Genomic DNA, 18,717 nt, shown 5'->3' with positions numbered 1-18,717 from the left:
GGATCCTATGTAGGTATGTAGTATTGTCAGGACTAAAAAGGTATAGGGTGGCTGGCTGGCTCAGTTAGTAGATATTTCAACTCAGGGTCATCAGTTAAAGCCCCACACTGGGCCTAGAATTTACTTATTAAAAAAAAAAAAAGACTAAAATGAGTTAATTACACATTTCATTTTAACATGTATTTGATAATGGTTAGAAGGGTCAGATAGATCCTGACCATAACTCTAGAACACCTTGTATTTTCATGGGTGAGATACTTTTTTTTTAAAGATTTTATTTATTTGTCAGAGAACAAGCAAGCCCAAGCCGGGGGAGCAGCAGGCAGAAGGAGAAGCAGGCTCCCCACTGAGCAGGGAGCCATAGGATGCGGGCCTCAGATTCCAGGCTCCTGGGATCACGACTTGAGCCAAAGGCAGACGCTTATCTGACTGAGCCACCAAGGTGTCCATGGATGGGATCACTTTTTTTTTAATGGGATTATTTTTAATGCAAATTTTACATTACTGAAATAAATAGAGATGCCTGAGTGGCTCAATTCAAAACTGAGGAAAATGCTGCCCAGACTTTGTAAGTCAAACCAAAGAATACTTGTAAAGGCTTAATATGAAGCTTCACAAACTTATATTCAAGGTTCTACAAATACTTATTGAACTGTTTTAATAGCTCACTCCTAGTCTTCACAAAGAATTACAGTAAAGAAGGTAATCAACTCAGTTTTATTAGACCATATGGATTATATACTAAGAGCTTTTGGTCAAACCGTAATTTACACAGGTACCTTGATATTCTTTACACAGAATATTTGTTCATGGCTGTTTAAGGGAGTTATTTAAGTTGGCTAGTAAGTATGGCTACTAAGCCAAAGTACAGGTTCTATTCCCATACTTTGTAATCCCTCCACACAATTAGCTTTGCTCAGTTTCATGGCCACAAACTCAAGTGTTAAATCAGTTCTAACCAACATCTTATAAACGCCTGTTATGGATCAAAAGAGGAATAATGAGGGCGCCTGGGTGGCTCAGTGGTTAAGCCGCTGCCTTTGGCTCAGGTCATGATCTCAGGGTCCTGGGATCGAGTCCCACATCGGGCTCTCTGCTCAGCAGGGAGCCTGCTTCCTCCTCTCTCTCTCTGCCTGCCTCTCTGCCTACTTGTGATTTCTCTCTGTCAAATAAATAAATAAAATCTTTAAAAAAAAAAAGAGGAATAATGAATAAATTGTTCAAAACAACTGATTCTTGTCAGCATACACTAGAGACAAGTATAACAGACTTCAAGTCAACTGGATTAAAGTTCTGGCTTTTATACTTAGCTATTTAATGTTGGGAAAATAACAGCCTTTCAGAGCATCTGCTTTCTTATCTATAAAACAGCAGAGAAATACCCTCCATCTAACACACAAGATTTTTTTTTAAGTTCAAATGAAATCATAAACGGGAGCGTGTTCTTTAATATGTAAAATACTGTATCAATTTGTTACTTGAGAAGTTCAAATCTCTCTCCTACTGAAGGAGGGGGTTAGTAGGATGCCATATATATATATATATATATGTACATATATACACACATGCTGAAAATATATATATATATAAACTTTTTTTTTCTTCAGCATTATGCAAAGTCATTCATAAATTTCTTAAGGAGATTTATTTATTCCCTGAAAAACAAATGGAGCACCAGTGTTTACCGACAAACTATACAATGAACTCCTGGAACTACTGGCCAAAGTGTTACTTTCCTGTTGTTATTCTTTTTCTAACCGTGTTTAATTTCTGTTTGAATCTCAGAGGAATGTCCAGCTTTAGTGAGGAGCAGTGACTCTGATTAGCTCTATTATTAGTGGTGCTACTGTTTTGTTTGCCTAAAGATGGGTCAGCAAACTCAAAGAAATTACTAATAAAAACCTGCCTATCTTTTCCCTTAGTCCTTTCTTGTAAATATGCAGAGAATGTCAGAAAGAAGGGTAAGTAATTCATACCTGCACTCTTAATTAAGAGTTTACGCCTGACAGTAAAGTGCTAATATTTTTAAAAATCAGGGTCAATGAGTTTTGTTTTCTTTTAAATGCACTATGAGGGACGCCTGGGTGGCTCAGTTGGTTAAGCAGCTGCCTTCGGCTCAGGTCATGATCCCGGCGTCCTGGGATCGAGTCCCACATCGGGCTCCTTGCTCAGCAGGGAGCCTGCTTCTCCCTCTGCCTCTGCCTGCCATTCTGTCTGCCTGTGCTCGCTCTCTCCCCCTCTCTCTCTGATAAATAAATAAAATCTTTAAAAATAAATAAATAAATAAATGCACTATGAATGCTTTTCATGAAATTGGTTCTTGTCACTCTTCAATACCTCTAACCCTGCATTTAACAGAACCTACTAATTATCTTTCTTCCTAACTAGACTATAAACTCCCTGAGAGACAATGTTTTAAACGCCTGTTTAAAGGTACCAGCTTTGTACCTTTAACACCTATCAATATCTGACACACAGTTGGTAGCTAAGTAAATTTTGTGTAGTACTGAACTATCAGCAGTGCACCTTGATTTTTTATACTGAGATTTTCTGAGCCCTAGACAAGGTCAGATAAGCTTGCCTGAGCTCACAGATGTTTCTCATAGCTTAAGAGGCTGTATAGTGTGTCCTGGTGGTTTCGCTGGTGAAACTGAACATATCTGCTCATGTAAAACACCAAAGTAACAAATTAACTGTCTTTTAGGTGCTATATATTAGATACCACATCTTGTTTCCAGGACTAAAACACCTAGGATAGGACAGAAACCTGACCGGTGTACTGATTTTAAGATGACAAATTCATAGTATGTTAAATCTATTTCTCCATGGAGTCCAGGTTGCAAATACAAGTTACATTTGTATTCCTTATCACAGTATTTTTTTTTTAAGATTTTATTTATTTAGGGGCACCTGGGTGGCTCAGTGGGTTAAGCCGCTGCCTTCGGCTCAGGTCATGATCTCAGGGTCCTGGGATCGAGTCCCACATCGGGCTCTCTGCTCAGCAGGGAGCCTGCTTCCCTCTCTCTCTCTCTCTGCCTGCCTCTCTGTCTACTTGTGATCTCTCTCTGTCAAATAAATAAATAAATACAATCTTTTTTAAAAAAAAAAGATTGTATTTATTTATATGACAGAGAGAGATCACAAGTAGGCAGAGAGAGAGGAGGAAGCAGGCTCCCTGCTGAGCAGAGAGCCCAATTCGGGGCTCAATCCCAGGACCCTGGGATCATGACCTGAGCTGAAGGCAGAGGCTTTAACCCACTGAGCCACCCAGGCGCCCCTCACAGTATTTTTTTAACATAAACTTATATTATGTCTAAGGGAACTTCTGAAACTTGCATGTCAGATCCAAAGGTTTTAAGGGATCAGTATTGGGCAACTTCACTGGTAATTCTAACAGATGTTCAGGTCCTTCCTTATTTATTTCTATTGTGACATTGAGTTTCTATAAATGAAATTTAGTTTCACTTATTCCTCCTTAATAATGTCCACTTAGGGAGTACTATTAGAAAGAGTTCTAGGTTTTATCTTTTTTTAAAACTGAGCTATAACTGACATACAACATTATATTAGATTTCACCTTTAACTAACAATCTAGTTTGTATTAAGTTACGTAATACACATTTGAAATCTTATTTTAGAGCCCTAAAGACAAACAGAGGTAAGTGGTTTTTCCCAGGGCTCAGTGTAAGTTCACAACAGTGCCAACATTAGGTGCCTTGGGATCCTGATTCCTATATTTGGCCAAACTTTTCTGTCTGGACCAGAGACTGATGAGCTCAGAAGAAATTTATGTCACTTAGGGCCTATAATCTACCTTTAGAGGCATATAATCTACATACAATTATTCTTCCTTAAGAAATGTTTTGACCTCAGTGAGACTGCATTATTGTTGTTGTAGAGATCTAGATTTGGGAAACTTCTTTTGTGTACCTGTTAGCTCTGGCTAAGAGTACTTTTAAGTCCCTTATCTTCCTGAAGTACTATTCATGAGAATATGTTAGGAAAGTTACAGTATTCAATAGATGTTTTAACTTATCCAAGGAGAATTCCAAAACAGGTCAGGTTTCTTTCCCACAAACGGGTTGCAGAAATAAGTTAGGATGTGATTTTTTCCAACCTGGGCTTCTTTACATGAAGGACATGTAAACAATTTTCAAAAAGCTGATAAGGATGAGTGTGGGGAAAGAGTATCAGCAATGTAGACTTCTTTTTCAAAAATAAATACATCTCTACTTGTCTGTGTTCAGTCATGCCATAGCTTTATTTTCTACAAATCAGGGAAGGGAGAAAGACTGGTTTCTGGGTAAAAGCTGACTGATCTAGTGTTTTAAACGTCAACTTACCATTTGGTTCTTCTCATCTTCAGAGGCATTTACCCACATCTGCCTAACAATGAATACAATACTGGTTGCAGTATAAACTCCAGATTGAAACACTGCTAAATTACTACTCTTCAACTACACTGATTAAAATTCATAGGTGTTCCTGTTTCATAAACCCAATACATAAAACTGAATCAGATGAATAAAGAGATAACTAGTTACATTCTTTCCTTTGTAACAGAATTTTTCCTTAAAAAAATTAAAATAATGACTTACAAAAAGTCTTAATTAAAAACACTTCTACTTTGGGGTGCCTGCGTGGCTCAGTGGGTTAAAGCCTCTGCCTTCGACTCAGGTCATGATCCCAGGGTCCTGGGATCTAGCCCCACATCAGGCTGTCTGCTTGGCAGGGAGCCTGCTTCCTCCTCTCTCTGCCCGCCTCTCTGCCTACTTGTAACCTCTGTCTGTGAAATAAATAAATAAATAAAATCTTAAAAAAACAAAAAAAAGACCAACACTTAAAAAAACAAAACACTTCCACTTTAAAGAAATATAATGAGAGTCGTCATTTACTGAGTGCTTACTGTGTGGTAGATTCCACAAAGTAATAAAATAATAGGCATTATTTACCGAGACCTTATTGTTCAGTAGACAACTTGCTAAGTGCTAACATTACAGAATTAAATCCCCACAATCCAGTCAAGTAGGCATTATACCCATTTTGGATATTGAAAATTTGAGACTCAGACAGATTAAATAACTTGCCCAAGCTCACAGAGATGGTTAAGTGGCAAAGCCAGGGTTTAAATTCAGACTTCAGAGTTTGACTCAGAGCTCAGACAAAGCTAATGCTCTTAAACAGATTCTCTCTATATAAATTCCATACATCCTAAGAAACTGAATCACAGCACACTAAACTCCAGGATATTATACAATCATTATATCCATTCCTTACTCCTCTGACCAAGATGTTCGTTTGGAAAGACATACACCAGCTTTTTCTCTAAGTGTCCACCTCCACTTCTATAAGAATTCAGCGCAAGAACAACCAGGAATCCAAAGTAGAATATGGGTTAAGATCACACAGGCTGTTTTGTCTTTACTAGCAGTTGTAAGCAAAGAAATGTAAGAACACTGGCAATAAAACTGAGTATCTAATCTCTAATCTGCAGCAAGTCAGGGGACTTATTTATAGAGAATCACAGAATTCCTATGCTAGAAAGAACTTACAGTTGCAGCAATGGAGGTCCACAAAGGACATACAGAAACCAGTACACACACACATTATTACATACATATTATATATACATATAATGCATATTTATAAAATACATGGATGTGAGTACTTATTTCAAAGTTCAGAACTGTATTATTTCCATTTGCAAATCCTTAAGAAATCCTTAAGAAATCACCTTAACACTTTCATCCTCTTTTTACTCAAATTAATTTCAAAATTAGAACATTAAAATGTATAAATCATCTGGTTCAAAAAATAAGTTGACAAAGAATTATTTAAAAACAAAACAAACAAGGGGCGCCTGGGTGGCTCAGTGGGTTAAGCCGCTGCCTTTGGCTCAGGTCATGATCTCAGGGTCCTGGGATCAAGTCCCGCTTCTGGCTCTCTGCTCAGCGGGGAGCCTGCTTCCCTCTCCCTCTCTGCCTGCCTCTCGGACTACTTGTGATTTCTCTCTGTCAAATAAATAAATAAAATCTTTAAAAAAAAAATAACATGACAAAAAAAGAATAATATTCTAACAGAGAACTCTGGAAAACTTTGTGGCTAACATTTACAGTTAACATTAAATTGTTAATTTGCAGGCAACTCCCCGCCCACCCTCTCTGAAAGAGGAAAAAAGAAAAAGAAAAACATAACAAAACTGGCTCTTTGTTGATGAACTGTAATTCAGTATACACAGAGTTGGTAATGACCTTCCCCTGGGCCTAAACTGTCAACCTAGAGTGGCATATGCATAAGAATAGGCACTCTATATTTAAAAACCCGCCCTAATCTAGATAATTTACTGTTTTCTTTTTGCCTGTCTACCCTGCCACATAAATCACCTCATTCTGCAGATAGTAAAGCAAATTCGAAGCACCCAGAGTACCTATACCTAGAGCTTCTTATTGTTACAAATTAGAAGTAAAACTGAAAATGCTTTTCCATTTTTTACTTTAAAACAATTTATGAAACTATATCTGCCTGCATCCTCTAGTTGATCAGGAAGCACACTAACCAACAAATACCGTAATAGCTGGCATATCTATTTATATAAAATCAGGCAGGCATTTGATTTATTGCTTACCTTCACCCCCATATTGTTAGATATGATTTCTGTCTTAGCAAGTAATGCACAAGATCAATTTTCTACTTGCTTTCACAGTATTCTATTTCCTTTTTAGTTTTTACTAGAAATTCCTGGGACAAAATTCAAGGACAAAAATGGAAGAAGGGGCGCCTGGGTGGCTCAGTGGATTAAGCGGCCGCCTTCAGTTCAGGTCATTATCCCGGGGTCCTGGGATCAAGCCCTACATCAGGATCCCTGCTCAGTGGGGACCCTGCTTCTCCCTCTCTCCCCTGCTCATGCTCTCTCTCTCATTCTCTCTGTCTCCCAAATAAATAAAATCTTTTTAAAAAAATGGAAAGGGGCGCCTGGGTGGCTCAGTGGGTTAAAGCCTCTGCTTTCGGCTCGGGTCATGATCCCAGGGTCCTGGGATCGAGCCCCACATGGGGAATCTCTGCTCAGCAGGGAGCCTGCTTCCTCCTCTCTCTCTCTGCCTGCCTCTCCGCCTACTTGTGATCTCTGTCTGTCAAATAAATAAATAAAATCTTTAAAAAAAAATGGAAGAAACTGCCAATATATATTTCATGATTGACTAAACTCTTGTCTACCATGATTTAATTGGTGACTTTAACCTCACAGCAACTTAAGAGACTGAGCAAAAATGACTTAAATTACATTTCTACCTGATTACCACTGTCAGATATGAGGCTTATTAAATTCAAGAGAATATCATAAAGTCAAATTGGAAGAAAAATGATTAGGGAATAGAGGCTACTTAACCTATTGCTATAACTCACACGTCTGCTATATAGTTATTAGATTATGTGCTGAAAATAGCTATGCAGCAAAGCCATTCTTTTAAAAGAAAGTCTTCAAAAGCTAATGCAAATATATTTTGGATTTATTTACATCTAAATACATACCTTCATTTTTAAAAGTTATATAATTAAACAAGATGAATCAAGCACAAATACCATGGCACAGTTCAATACCACCACCTAATGTTAGTTGCTATTAAGTTAAAATCTTTGATCAAATGGGTCCAAATGTGCTAAGACATAAAACTGTAAAATCAAGTTGTATGCCTGCATTTTTCTGAGTCAATCTTTGGGTAAGGGTCTGATCTAAGCATCCACCAAGTCTGGAACCAAGTAGGAAAACAGTATAAAGACAACTATGCACAAGCAGCTAAATCTGGTCAGTTTAAGGGCATTCTTTATTCTTCCTCCCTCCCTTGGATTTTCCTGGTGTAACGAAATATTTTATTTTGAACATCTAAAAATACCCTTCAAAAACCACAGTACTAGTTAGATTACTGAAAATTTTAATTCAGTTCCCAATGTGTCACAGGTTGGGAAACTAATCTAAGGGTTGGGTATGGAATCCCTGGCCTGTAACAAAAGTACTTAATAATTTGCAAGAAAAACAAGACCAAGATTTGAAGAGAGACACTTGGGAGATAAAAACAGGAGGATTTTATAAATTAAGATTAAAAAGTGACACCAACAATAACAGCTAAAACTGACAAATGACCTAAAACATAAGAATATAAAAATCTGAAAGTGTAAATACTTCTGAACATTTCTAATACTGATTCAATGAATGAAAATCTTCCATGCAGAAACAGATTACATCTAAAAAATAAGAACGTATGACCTTAAATATTAAGAACATACTTTGTAAAGACTTTGCCAAGTTAAAAATTTTTAATGACAATGGAAAACATAATTTTCAATGTGTAATGACTTACCTTACGTAGACTGTAGAAACATACATACATTGATTTTAAAATAATGAATTACTACAGTAAGTACATGGTAACAACATACCAAACTTTAAAAGGTAAAAAGGAGGGACACCAGTCAGTTAGGTGACTGCCTTAGGCTCAGGCCATGATCTATACCCCAGGGGCCTGGGGTATAGAACCCCACATTGTAGCTGCTCAGCAGGGAACCTGCCCCTCCCTCTCCCTCTACTGCTTCTTCATACTCTCTCTCTCTCTCAAAAAAAATAAAATAAAATGTTAAAAAAACAACAAAACAAGGGGCGCCTGGGTGGCTCGGTGGGTTGAAGCCTCTGCCTTCGGCTCAGGCCCTGATCCCAGGGTGCTGGGATCGAGCCCCACATTGGGCTCTCTGCTCAGCTGGGAGCCTGCTTCCTCCTCTCTCTCTGCCTGCCTCTCTGCCTACTTGTGATCTCTGTCTGTCAAATAAATAAATTAAAAAATCTTAAAACAAACAACAAAACAAGGTAAAAAGGACCCATAATTACACAATAAACATTAGTAACACTATTTTATTTTATTTAAGATTTTATTTATTTGACAGAGAGAGACCACAAGTAGGCAGAGAGGCAGGCAGAGAGAGAGAGAGAGAGAGAGAGAGAGAGAAGGAAGCAGGCTCCCTGCCTAGCAGAGAGCCCGATGTGGGACTCGATCCCAGGACCCTGAGATCATGACCTGAGCTGAAGGCAGAGGCTTAACCCACTGAGCCACCCAGGCGCCCAAATAACACTATTTTAAAAAACACAATATCCGAATAGGCCCCAAATGCCTAGACCTCTAATCTGGTCCTTGTATAATAATAGATAACTGCTTTCAAACTAATCTTTAAAGTGTTAAAAACAAAATCCCTTACTTTTACTAGTACACTTTCCCATTGCAAGGCTTTTCAAACATAATGAAGCAAATGGCTGTCACACACTGGAAAAATGTACATTTTCCACCTGAACTAATTAGGAAAAGATGGTCATTTACTATGCAGAATGTTCCTATTTATTTATTTGACACAGAGAGAGAGAAAGAGAGAGACAGTGAGAGAGGGAACACAAGCAGTTGGAGTGGGAGAGGGAGAAGTAGGCTCCCTCCTCTGCGGGGCCAGATTCCAGGACCCTGGGATCATGACCTGAGCCAAAGGCAGACACTTAACAACTGAGCCAACCAAGGGCCCCCAGAATGTTCTTTAGAAGATAAAACCTTATGAGAGAAAAAAGGTAATTACTGCGGCCTTAGCAGTACTGTGCAACTCTGCCTACAAACTTTAACAATATTGGAGTGGCTGTTTTAGGAGAAACAGCCAAGGAAATGTGATCCTCCAATTTTCTTTTAAAAATTACAGATTCAAAAAAAAAAATTACAGATTCACAGGATTCTGGAATAAAATGAACCACAACAACTGATTCTAACTTCTTTGTTTTTCAAAGGAGGGAAATGAGCAGACTGGAGAAATAAAAAGAAACGACCAAAGTTATAGTTAATTTGTGGCAAAAATTAAGATTAACATCCAGTTCTTTCAACTCCCAACACAGTGTATTCTTTCTGCAATACCAGATTTTATGATTTTTCTTGTTTTAGACAAACTTTCTTGATAAAATGAAGCAAATAAGTAGTACAATTTAATATTTAAGTAGGCAAATAAGTAGTACAATTTAATCTTACAGGCTGTAATTTTATACATTTATCAAGGCAGCAGTGAGGTATAATGAAAAAACAGTAATGAACAGGGATTCAAACTATCCCAATTGGAACTTATTTCCTAACTTTATGAATTATAACATTTCCAGGCACCGTTTAAACTGTCAATAGTATCTGTGATGTTGGTTAATGTTTTCATAATAGGTAACTAGACTTTTTAATGAACCCAAAAGGATAGAAATTTTACTCCGACAGTACTGTCATCTTATGATGGAGCTACTAAGACAACGATGAAATGGAGAGGCTTTACTGAAAAAAATCTAAACTTAAGATCTGAGGGCTAGCTTAGATATTTATACCTGTCTGTAACTAATCTGAGTGTTAAGGTAACACACATAAGGGCATCTGGGTGGCTCAGCTGGTTAAGCATCCAACACTTTTTTTTTCTTAAGATTTTATTTATTTGTCAGAGAGAGAGAGCAAGAGAGCACAAGCAGAGGGGATGCCAGGCAGAAGGAGAAGCAGGATCCCCCGCTGAGCAAGGAGCCTGGTGTGGGACACAATCCCAGGACCTCAGGATCAGGGCCTGAACAGAAGGCAGACCTTAATGGACTGCACAACCCAGGCATCCAAGCATCCAATTCTTGATTTTAGCTCAGATCATGACCTCAGGGTTGTGAGATCAGCCCTCCAAGTCAAGCTCCACACTGGGCATGGTGTCTGCTCCTGCTTAAGATTCTCTCTCTCAGGGTCACCTGGGTGGCTCAGTGGGTTAAGGCCTCTGCGTTTGGCTAGGGTCATGATCCTGGGGTCCTGGCATCTGCCCGTATTGGGCTCTCTGCTGGGCAGGAAGCCTACTTTCTCCTCTCTCTCTGCCTGCCTCTCTGCCTACTTGTGATCTCTGTCTGTCAAATAAATAAGTAGAACCTTTAAAAAAAAAATTCTCTCTCTCGCTTTCCCCCTTCCCCTCCCCCCTAAACTTTTTTTTAAAAGGTAACACGCATTATAGTACTTCAAATGAAGGACAACTTCATTCTTGATAGCAAAGACAAAATAAAATATACTGGATGAAGAAATGTAGGAAAGTAATTGTCCACACATTTTATGGGTACTTATGCTATGTTATGCTAAAAACAGAGCAGAAGGACAGAGAGCAGGTTCAAATCTTGGCTCCCCCACTTACTAGCTATGCAACTTGAGCACTTCTTAGGCCCCCGCTTTCCTCAACGGTAAAACAGAATTGTGAGAATTACAAGTAACTGAGGTAAAACACCTATCTCAGGGAGTGACATCAGGATTCAATTAAGTTTGAAAGGAAATTATCAATATTTGCAACAATATATACTATTAGTAATGTAATAGAAAGTATTTAGATGAAGAATTTCAACTGAGAGACACATTAGTCAGCACTGTGTTAGCTTATAAGAGTTACTTTTGTGGAAAGTTAATGCCAACGTGATATAGCAAAGAACAATAAATTTTCACATCTCTATCTCTTTAGCTCTTTTACCTGGCTATCGTCTACTCTGGCTATTCTACAGGATGCTACATATCTGGCTCCATGTCTGGAGTATTCTACTCCCTTTATTTTCACTTAAAAATTTTTTTCTACAGCTCCAGACCTGAGCATGAGATTTAAAGTGTGTGGCCTGCATTACAACATCCAAAAGAATAATGCACATAATATTCCTTCTAAGATTTTAATGAATCAATCTTCCACCCAGAAAAAAAAGTGACTAAGAAAAATAAAACAATAATCTTTCACTTTCTGTATTAACCATAATTTGAAATGAGTTATTATTTGCTACAAAAATGTCCTCCCCTCAAAAAAAATTCTCAGGGATCAGCTATACTTACTATCATAAAACTATCGGTCCTTTAAAAACCATTCTGTAACTTTGAGAATTAAAAAAGTAACCTGAGGGCACCTAGGTGGCTCAGTCATTAAGTGTCTGCCTTCAGCTCAGGTCATGATCCTAGAGTTCTGGGATCAAGCCCCACATCAAGCCCCACATCCCACTCCTTGTTCCCCGGGAAGCCTGCTTCTCCCTCTCCTAATCCACCTGCTTGTATTCCCTTTCTCATTGTCTCTTTCTCTCTGTCAAATAAACTAATAAAAATCTTAAAAAAAGAACACAAGGTAACTTGATGTAAATGTTTTAGATATGAAAAGACTGTCTTGTCTATATGTCTTATCCACTGAAACTAAATATTTAAAATGTTTTCAATGAATTAGCAGTAAGTTTACTATTTCATAAGAGACCTAACAGCTTGTTTTACTGCTTGTAAACTGGACCCCTTCTTATCATAATAAAAGACTAAAATATTTATAAACCAAAAACTAATCATGAATACTGTAGAAGGAGGGTTTTTTAATCCCCTCTTATTCTTTATCTTATCAGACACCTTTAGAAAGCTTCCATTGGTTTAGTTCAAGGTAAGCAGATATACTTAACAAGGCAATCAATTTTATTATGATAGTACCACCACTGCAAGTAAACTACAAATTAAAATATAAGGTAATTACAAAAATAGGATGCAGCAATTTAATTTTAAAACACATACTACAAAAGAACTCCTTCCAACAATAACTCAGTCTAAAAGAAAATAGCAAAATGCAGACTTCAACGGCAAAAGGCTATATCCCCCACTCTGATCTTCAGTATTTGGGTTTCTTTTTCAAGATTCCTGTTAACTGCTATAAGTCCACTCAATAATTTTAATGATGGTCTGTACTTTTACCATACAGTAGTACTACATACAAAACCACCCTAAATTAAGCTTATTGGATCTCTCTACTTCAAGGCAATCTAAAGTTCTGTTCAAGTAAACACCAAATTATATCTACTATATTTTCTTCCTATGATTAAATTAAATACAAAAACTCTAAAGGGGCCAATTTCTTCATTTTTCTCCACTCCGCACCTCCAACAGTAATACTGTAGCACTCTGAATTTAAACTTCTCCCCAACACTTTCTACCCAGATCTTCATGAATAAATCAAAATAGTTTCCCCATAAGCATAAAAAGAAACCAAGGAACAGACTAAACTGAAGACCCTTAGGTAACAGTTTCACACCCCGCACCTGGTGGGCAAGTTTCCTTAAACTTCTGTCTCAGGGTCTTACAATTTCATCCTTCAAATGGAAATGAAGAAAAACACCAAGTGAGATGTACACTGAGCTGTGAGTGATCCCAGGTCAGTCTGATTCTCTGCCAGAAAGGGCTAGGTAACATTTACTCTTCCAGTTGTAGAAGTTTCTTTCCCTTATACCCTCAGTAAACTCTACTGAAATTCACACGCAGTTAGAATACCTCACTTCCCAAAGGAATCACTTCCTTAACACGGTAACTACTCACTGAAGACGCTTTCAGGTGTTTTCCTATTTCCTCATTCATTCCTCCATTCCATTAGCTACAAACCCTTCTCGCCAAAGGAGAAAAAGTTTTTAAAGAATGGATTTTTTGAAGTCTCTCCAACCTTCGTCCCAACCTCAAAGACCGTACACATCTAAGAGTTCCCAGAAACAATGAGCTACAAAAGTACAGACTAAACGGGAAAGAAGAGGAAGTATCAGAACAATACCCAAACCAAACACCGCAACGAAAACTCGTGGTCGTCCCTATCATCCCTGTCTACCACCCACCACTTCCCCAGTTTAACCAAGGTCTCTGAAACTCTGAGAAATGGCCCTCTGGCCCGTAATTTCCCTCTCGCTTCGCGAAGAAGGTGGCATAAAGAAAAGAAGCCAGCTCCGGTTGATCGGAGCCGTGATGCTTTTTCTGCCGGGTGAAGGGAGGCAAGCCAAGGGTTGTGTAAAGAATGGAAAGCTGAGTGATACTGGGGGGAGGGGGGAATTAGGGCGCCAGAGCTAATCCCTAGCCGGGGCCCGCTCGTGGAACAGGCTGGAGGCGACCAGCCCGGAGGACTAGAAAAGCTGGGCTGCACCCGGCTTTCGGGTCGCGAAAAAGGGGGAAGAAGTCTGGCAACCCAAGCGGTCGGTGGATGACGGCGCCAGGCAAGGGAGGAGACTCCGTGCGGAGCGAAATTTTCGGGGCACAAGAGCGGGAATCGCCTTGCTCACGCCGCCCCAAACCCCCACCACCACCACCAGGCTCACACCTCAAACCTGCTCTTGGTCACTCCGTTCACGTCCCTCCTCATGGGGCCGGCGGGTGCGGCCGGGGCCGGGCGCTGCGGCGTGCGGAGTGCAAAGATTGGGGCCCCGGGCAGGCCCCGGAGTTCCGGGACCGGGAAGAGGTAGAGGAGCGGCGGGCAGGGGCCGTTCGCGGGGAGGGGAAACCTCTCGGCTCCGGCGGGGCCTCCTCCACCTCCCGCAGAGCCGGCGGCGGCGACGACTGCTCGTCGCTAGCTCTTCTCTCTCCTCAGCCTCAACTTCAACCCAAAACAAAAACACTCCCCACCTGCCAGCAACGCCGCTCCTCATTGGGCAGAGCCGCCCGGGCCCTGGAACGGCGTGGGGAGGGGAGGAGGAGGAGCGCGCGGCGGCGGCGGCGGCGGCGCGGGACCACCCCTCCCCCACTCCCGGGCGCAGTCCGCGACTGTCCGCCCGGGAGCAGCCGGAGCGCGGCGGCGGCGGCGCGAGCCGGCTCTTGCCTCCGAGCCACGCAAGCCCACCGCGAGAAGGAGAGGAAGGGAAGTGCCTATCTGTCTGTGTGTATTTGTGTATGGGAGGGGCTGTGGGGAGGGTGTGAGTACGCGCGTGCTCGCGAGTGAGGAAAGCAGGGCAACTGCACATAGTACTGGAGCCCATCTAATCCCCTTCGCCGACAGAGCACGCACCCACCCAGCAAGCACTTGAGCTTTCTGTCAAGTCCTCCCAGCCCCCTAAGTCTTATCGCTTCTTTCCGGGTAGCCTGTGCAGCCACGTATGTCCTTCCCGGCCACCCAACTCCCTTTCCCTATCACTCACTGTCGCCTTGAACCCAAAGTGCAGCAGGCGGTCCCTGCTCGGAGCCATTTTCCTCCGCTTTCTGGTTGTCTCTAGATTGAGGCAGTGCTGCTGCCGCCGCCGCCGCCGTCGTTGCTGTAGCTGCCGCCGCCTCCCCCGCCCCCGTGGATTGCATTACCGGGTGTTGCAGGGAGGCCTGGGGGGCCGCCGCAGGGCGTGGGTCTCCCTGTGCATGGATCAGGAGGACGGGGGCGGGGGTAATTGCGCTACCCTCTGCTCCAAGAATATACAGCGAGACCGCACCTCGCGCCTTGGGGTCAGGGGGTCGCAGGAGCTTGGCGACCACTCCTTTTAGCTGGGGGAAGGACGCGCTTTGGTGGTTGGGGGGGCCAGACGAGGCTGAAGTGCCTTTGGCTTCCCCCGCCCCTCCGCCACCAGACTGCCGCTGGCGCCCAATGGGTTTTAGTGCCTTCCCATCCTCCAATCAGGGCTCTGGTTGGTGAGAACCTGATCCTGACGTCACTTTGGCGGGAGAAACAAGCGTGTCTTAACGAGTAGGCGGGGGCGCTTGGCCAGTGGAAATTACGACATTCGTCTGACTCCTAGGCTCCTTCCATAAAAGCTAGTTTGTGTCATCATACTATTATACTTTAGCAACGCCAGCCCTCAAGGTCTTGTAATTTATGATCAAATTTCCATGAAATAAGGAATAAGTTTACCCTCTTTTAGAGCGACAAACTGCAAAATCATGTACCAAAGATGAAATATTAGAAAATGTATCATAAATTCCAGAAGTCCTGGCAGGATCGCTGTCCCTGATTGTATTTCCAAAGTAAATATGTTTGTCTTCATACCTCTTTTAATTCGCTTTAGTGACTGGATTGTTATGAATCTGATTTAAGAGAGATTATTGGGGCACTTGGCTAGCCGGGTTGGTGGAGCCTACCACTCTTGATATGGAAGTTGTGGGTTCAAGCCCCCTTGGGTGTAGAGAGTACTTAAAAATAAAATATGTGGGGGCGCCTGGGTGGCTCAGTGGGTTAAAGCCTCTCTTCGGCTCAGGTCATGATCTCGGGGTCCTGGAGCCTGCTTCCCTCTCTCTCTGCCTGCCTCTCTACCTACTTGTAATCTCTGTCTGTCAAATAAATAAAATCTTAAAAAATAAAATATGTGTAAAAGAGATGAGCTCATTGAAGAGCAACTGTGCTGGAGATTTTTTTTTTTAAAAAACAGGCATATTCTGGGACACCTTGGTGGCTCTGTCCTTTAAGCATCCAACTCTTGATTTCCCCTCAGGTCATGATCTTAAGGTGGTTTGATCCATCCCCTTCTTGGGCTTGCAGCTAGGCGTGGAGTCTCCTTAAGATTCTCCCTCCCTGGGCGCCTGGGTGGTTCAGTGGTTAAGCCGCTGCCTTCGGCTCAGGTCATGATCTCAGGGTCCTGGAATCGAGTCCCGCATCGGGCTCTCTGCTCGGCAGGAAGCCTGCTTCCCTCTCTCTCTCTCTCTGCCTGCCTCTCCGTCTACTTGTGATTTCTCTCTGTCAAATAAATAAATAAAATCTTAAAAAAAAAAAAAAGATTATCCCTCCCTTTGGGGCGCCTGAGTGGCTCAGTGGGTTAAAGCCTCTGCCTTCAGCTCAGGTCATGATCCCAGGGTCCTGCTCAGCGGGGAGCCTACTTCCCTCCCCCCACACCCCCCGCCACCGCCTCTGTGTATCTGCTTATGATCTGTCAAATAAATAAAAATCTTAAAAAAAAAAGACTCTCTCTCCCTTTGACCCTCCCCATCCGCCAGCTCCACCCCTTAAAAAAGAGCAGGGTGCGCCTGCTCTTTAAAAAAAAGTAAAAATTATAAAAATAAAATACAAAAAATAAAAAAGGCATATTCAAACTGGAAGCTTTATTACCTAACTCTTCAAGCATTTTTCAACTTTCTCATGTTTGTCCTAGAAAGGGCTTCTTAATGGAGGAACCTAGCTTAGGAAACTCTCAGGCCCACAAACCCAGGTCTAGATGTTATTATTCTCTCCTGCCTGCTACTTTTAATGTTATTTAACTTCACTAAGATAAATACAGCTTTTTCAGTCCCATCTGATCTAAGAACAATTTTCTCCCAATTATTGAGTTTGGTGACTAAGTTTTGCAAAAGATAATAAAACTGGCTCAAGCAGATAAATCAAATGAAGAAAATTTTCACAGGTCTTTTTCCAGGTTTCAATTATCTTTTCCAGCTAACCTGAGTAATACTCAGGAAAGACTTACTTTCTGATTGAATTTTTTCTGATTGGTGGACTTTTAAAATGCCGAGTAGGGGCACCTAGGTGGCTCAGTAAGTTGTGTTGCTGACTCTTGATTGGTTTAGGTCATGATCTCAGGGTTAAGCCACCCACCTAGGTCCCTGCTCAGCAGGGAGTCTGCTTCTCTCTCTCTCTCTGCCCCTCCCCCAACTCCTCCCTCTAAAAATTAACAAAATCCTTTAAAAAGTTGAATGAAAATTATTCAAAGGTTAAAAATTTACTACACGAAGGCATATTACTTTTTATCAAATAAGTTTATTTGCATGTAAATAAACAGGTTCTTTTGTAATGTTTTGGGGGGAAAAATCCCAGATTTTGTCTACTTTCAAAAAAATGAAAAACCCCAAAATATTTACAGAACGGCCATACACACAGAAAATCAAATTTGAAAGATTTTTTTTTTTTTTTAGAAAAGACCCTCCCCAACTGCTCCTGATGTACATTTCTAAAACACAAAATTACAAAGCCCAGCTTTTACAGCTAAGCACGTTTCCCAACCTAGCTTCTGAGATGTTACGTACTTCCTACCCCTCAAAAAACTAACTCAAGGGTAGAAATAAGGGGGTAGAAGAGTTGAAGAGGGAAAAAAAAAAGGAGAAAGAAAATGAGATTGCCCAGGGATTGTGAAAGTTCCCTATACTGTCCTCTGCTTTAAGTGACTTGACTGGATACTGTGTGACTCACTGCCTCCCTTGAAAGGGTTGCTTCTGAGAATTCATGATATTGCTGCACTAAATTTTCACACCTAGGCCTTAAGGAAAAATCTTTCCAAGAGTCACTAACCTCAAGGCCAGTTTTGGCAATTATATCCTGCTTCAATTCTCCCGTTTATAAAATACGTTTTAAAACACATGGATCTTGAACCTGAAATCTTCATGTACATCAGAGCAGGTTTTGACCAAGAACCCCTAACATGAAGCCAAAAGACAGAAAAGGAATCAGGTCAAACTAAGAATACATTAGACACCAGCAGCAGCAGACAGGTAGAAGTTGACTTCATGTCCTTGCAGTCTTTTGAAACAGGAGAGTGAGGACACCTAGACAGGAGGGAGGTGTCCCAGGCTTGGTTTATTCTGCCTCTTCTCCTCCACCCTGTGGAGAAATGCAGTGCTCCCTGGTTCTCAGGCAGGGTGAAGCAGGTTAGCCCCGGCTCCCTGTTAAGCAAGTTCAGATGCTGGGTCAGTGTGTGGGGTGTGCCCATCGACAATTCAGGGGCTTATCCTTCATCCAGATCCTAACTCGGGATTCTTTGATCTGGGATGAAGACAGAAAGAGAGAAAAAGCTTCCCAGTTTACTCATTTTGGTATCTGTTGGCTCTGCTTGGGGAAGCTGAGCCCCTGATATGTAGTACATTCCCCATAAGATCTTCCCCACCCAGAACAAACTTAAAAACCATGTTAACATTTTTTTTTTCCTCTGCAGAAACCAATGGGATAGGATTCAAAACTAGGTGAGAAACTTGTGAGAAATCCAACCTGGTTATATGTTTG

General features: G+C 41.3%; 1 protein-coding gene across 3 annotated transcripts in view; it reads right to left on the bottom strand.

The window, feature by feature from the left end:
• FBXL20 (F-box and leucine rich repeat protein 20) overlaps positions 1 to 15,994 on the bottom strand; it is a 100,436-nt gene extending 84,442 nt beyond the window's left edge. Inside the window, exon 1 of one of the 3 annotated variants that reach the window (XM_059379750.1) lies at positions 14,951 to 15,994. In XM_059379750.1, the coding sequence (XP_059235733.1) occupies positions 14,951 to 14,998 (48 nt within the window). In that variant the 5' untranslated portion in view covers positions 14,999 to 15,994. The other 2 variants (XM_059379751.1, XM_059379752.1) reach the window with 2 other exon arrangements.
• Between the last annotated feature and the right edge of the window lie 2,723 nt (positions 15,995 to 18,717).

The sequence above is a fragment of the Mustela nigripes genome, chromosome 16 (genome assembly GCF_022355385.1).
Source record: "Mustela nigripes isolate SB6536 chromosome 16, MUSNIG.SB6536, whole genome shotgun sequence".
In the NCBI taxonomy this organism is placed as follows: Eukaryota; Metazoa; Chordata; class Mammalia; order Carnivora; family Mustelidae; genus Mustela; species Mustela nigripes.
This window is presented reverse-complemented; position numbering and strand designations above follow the sequence as displayed.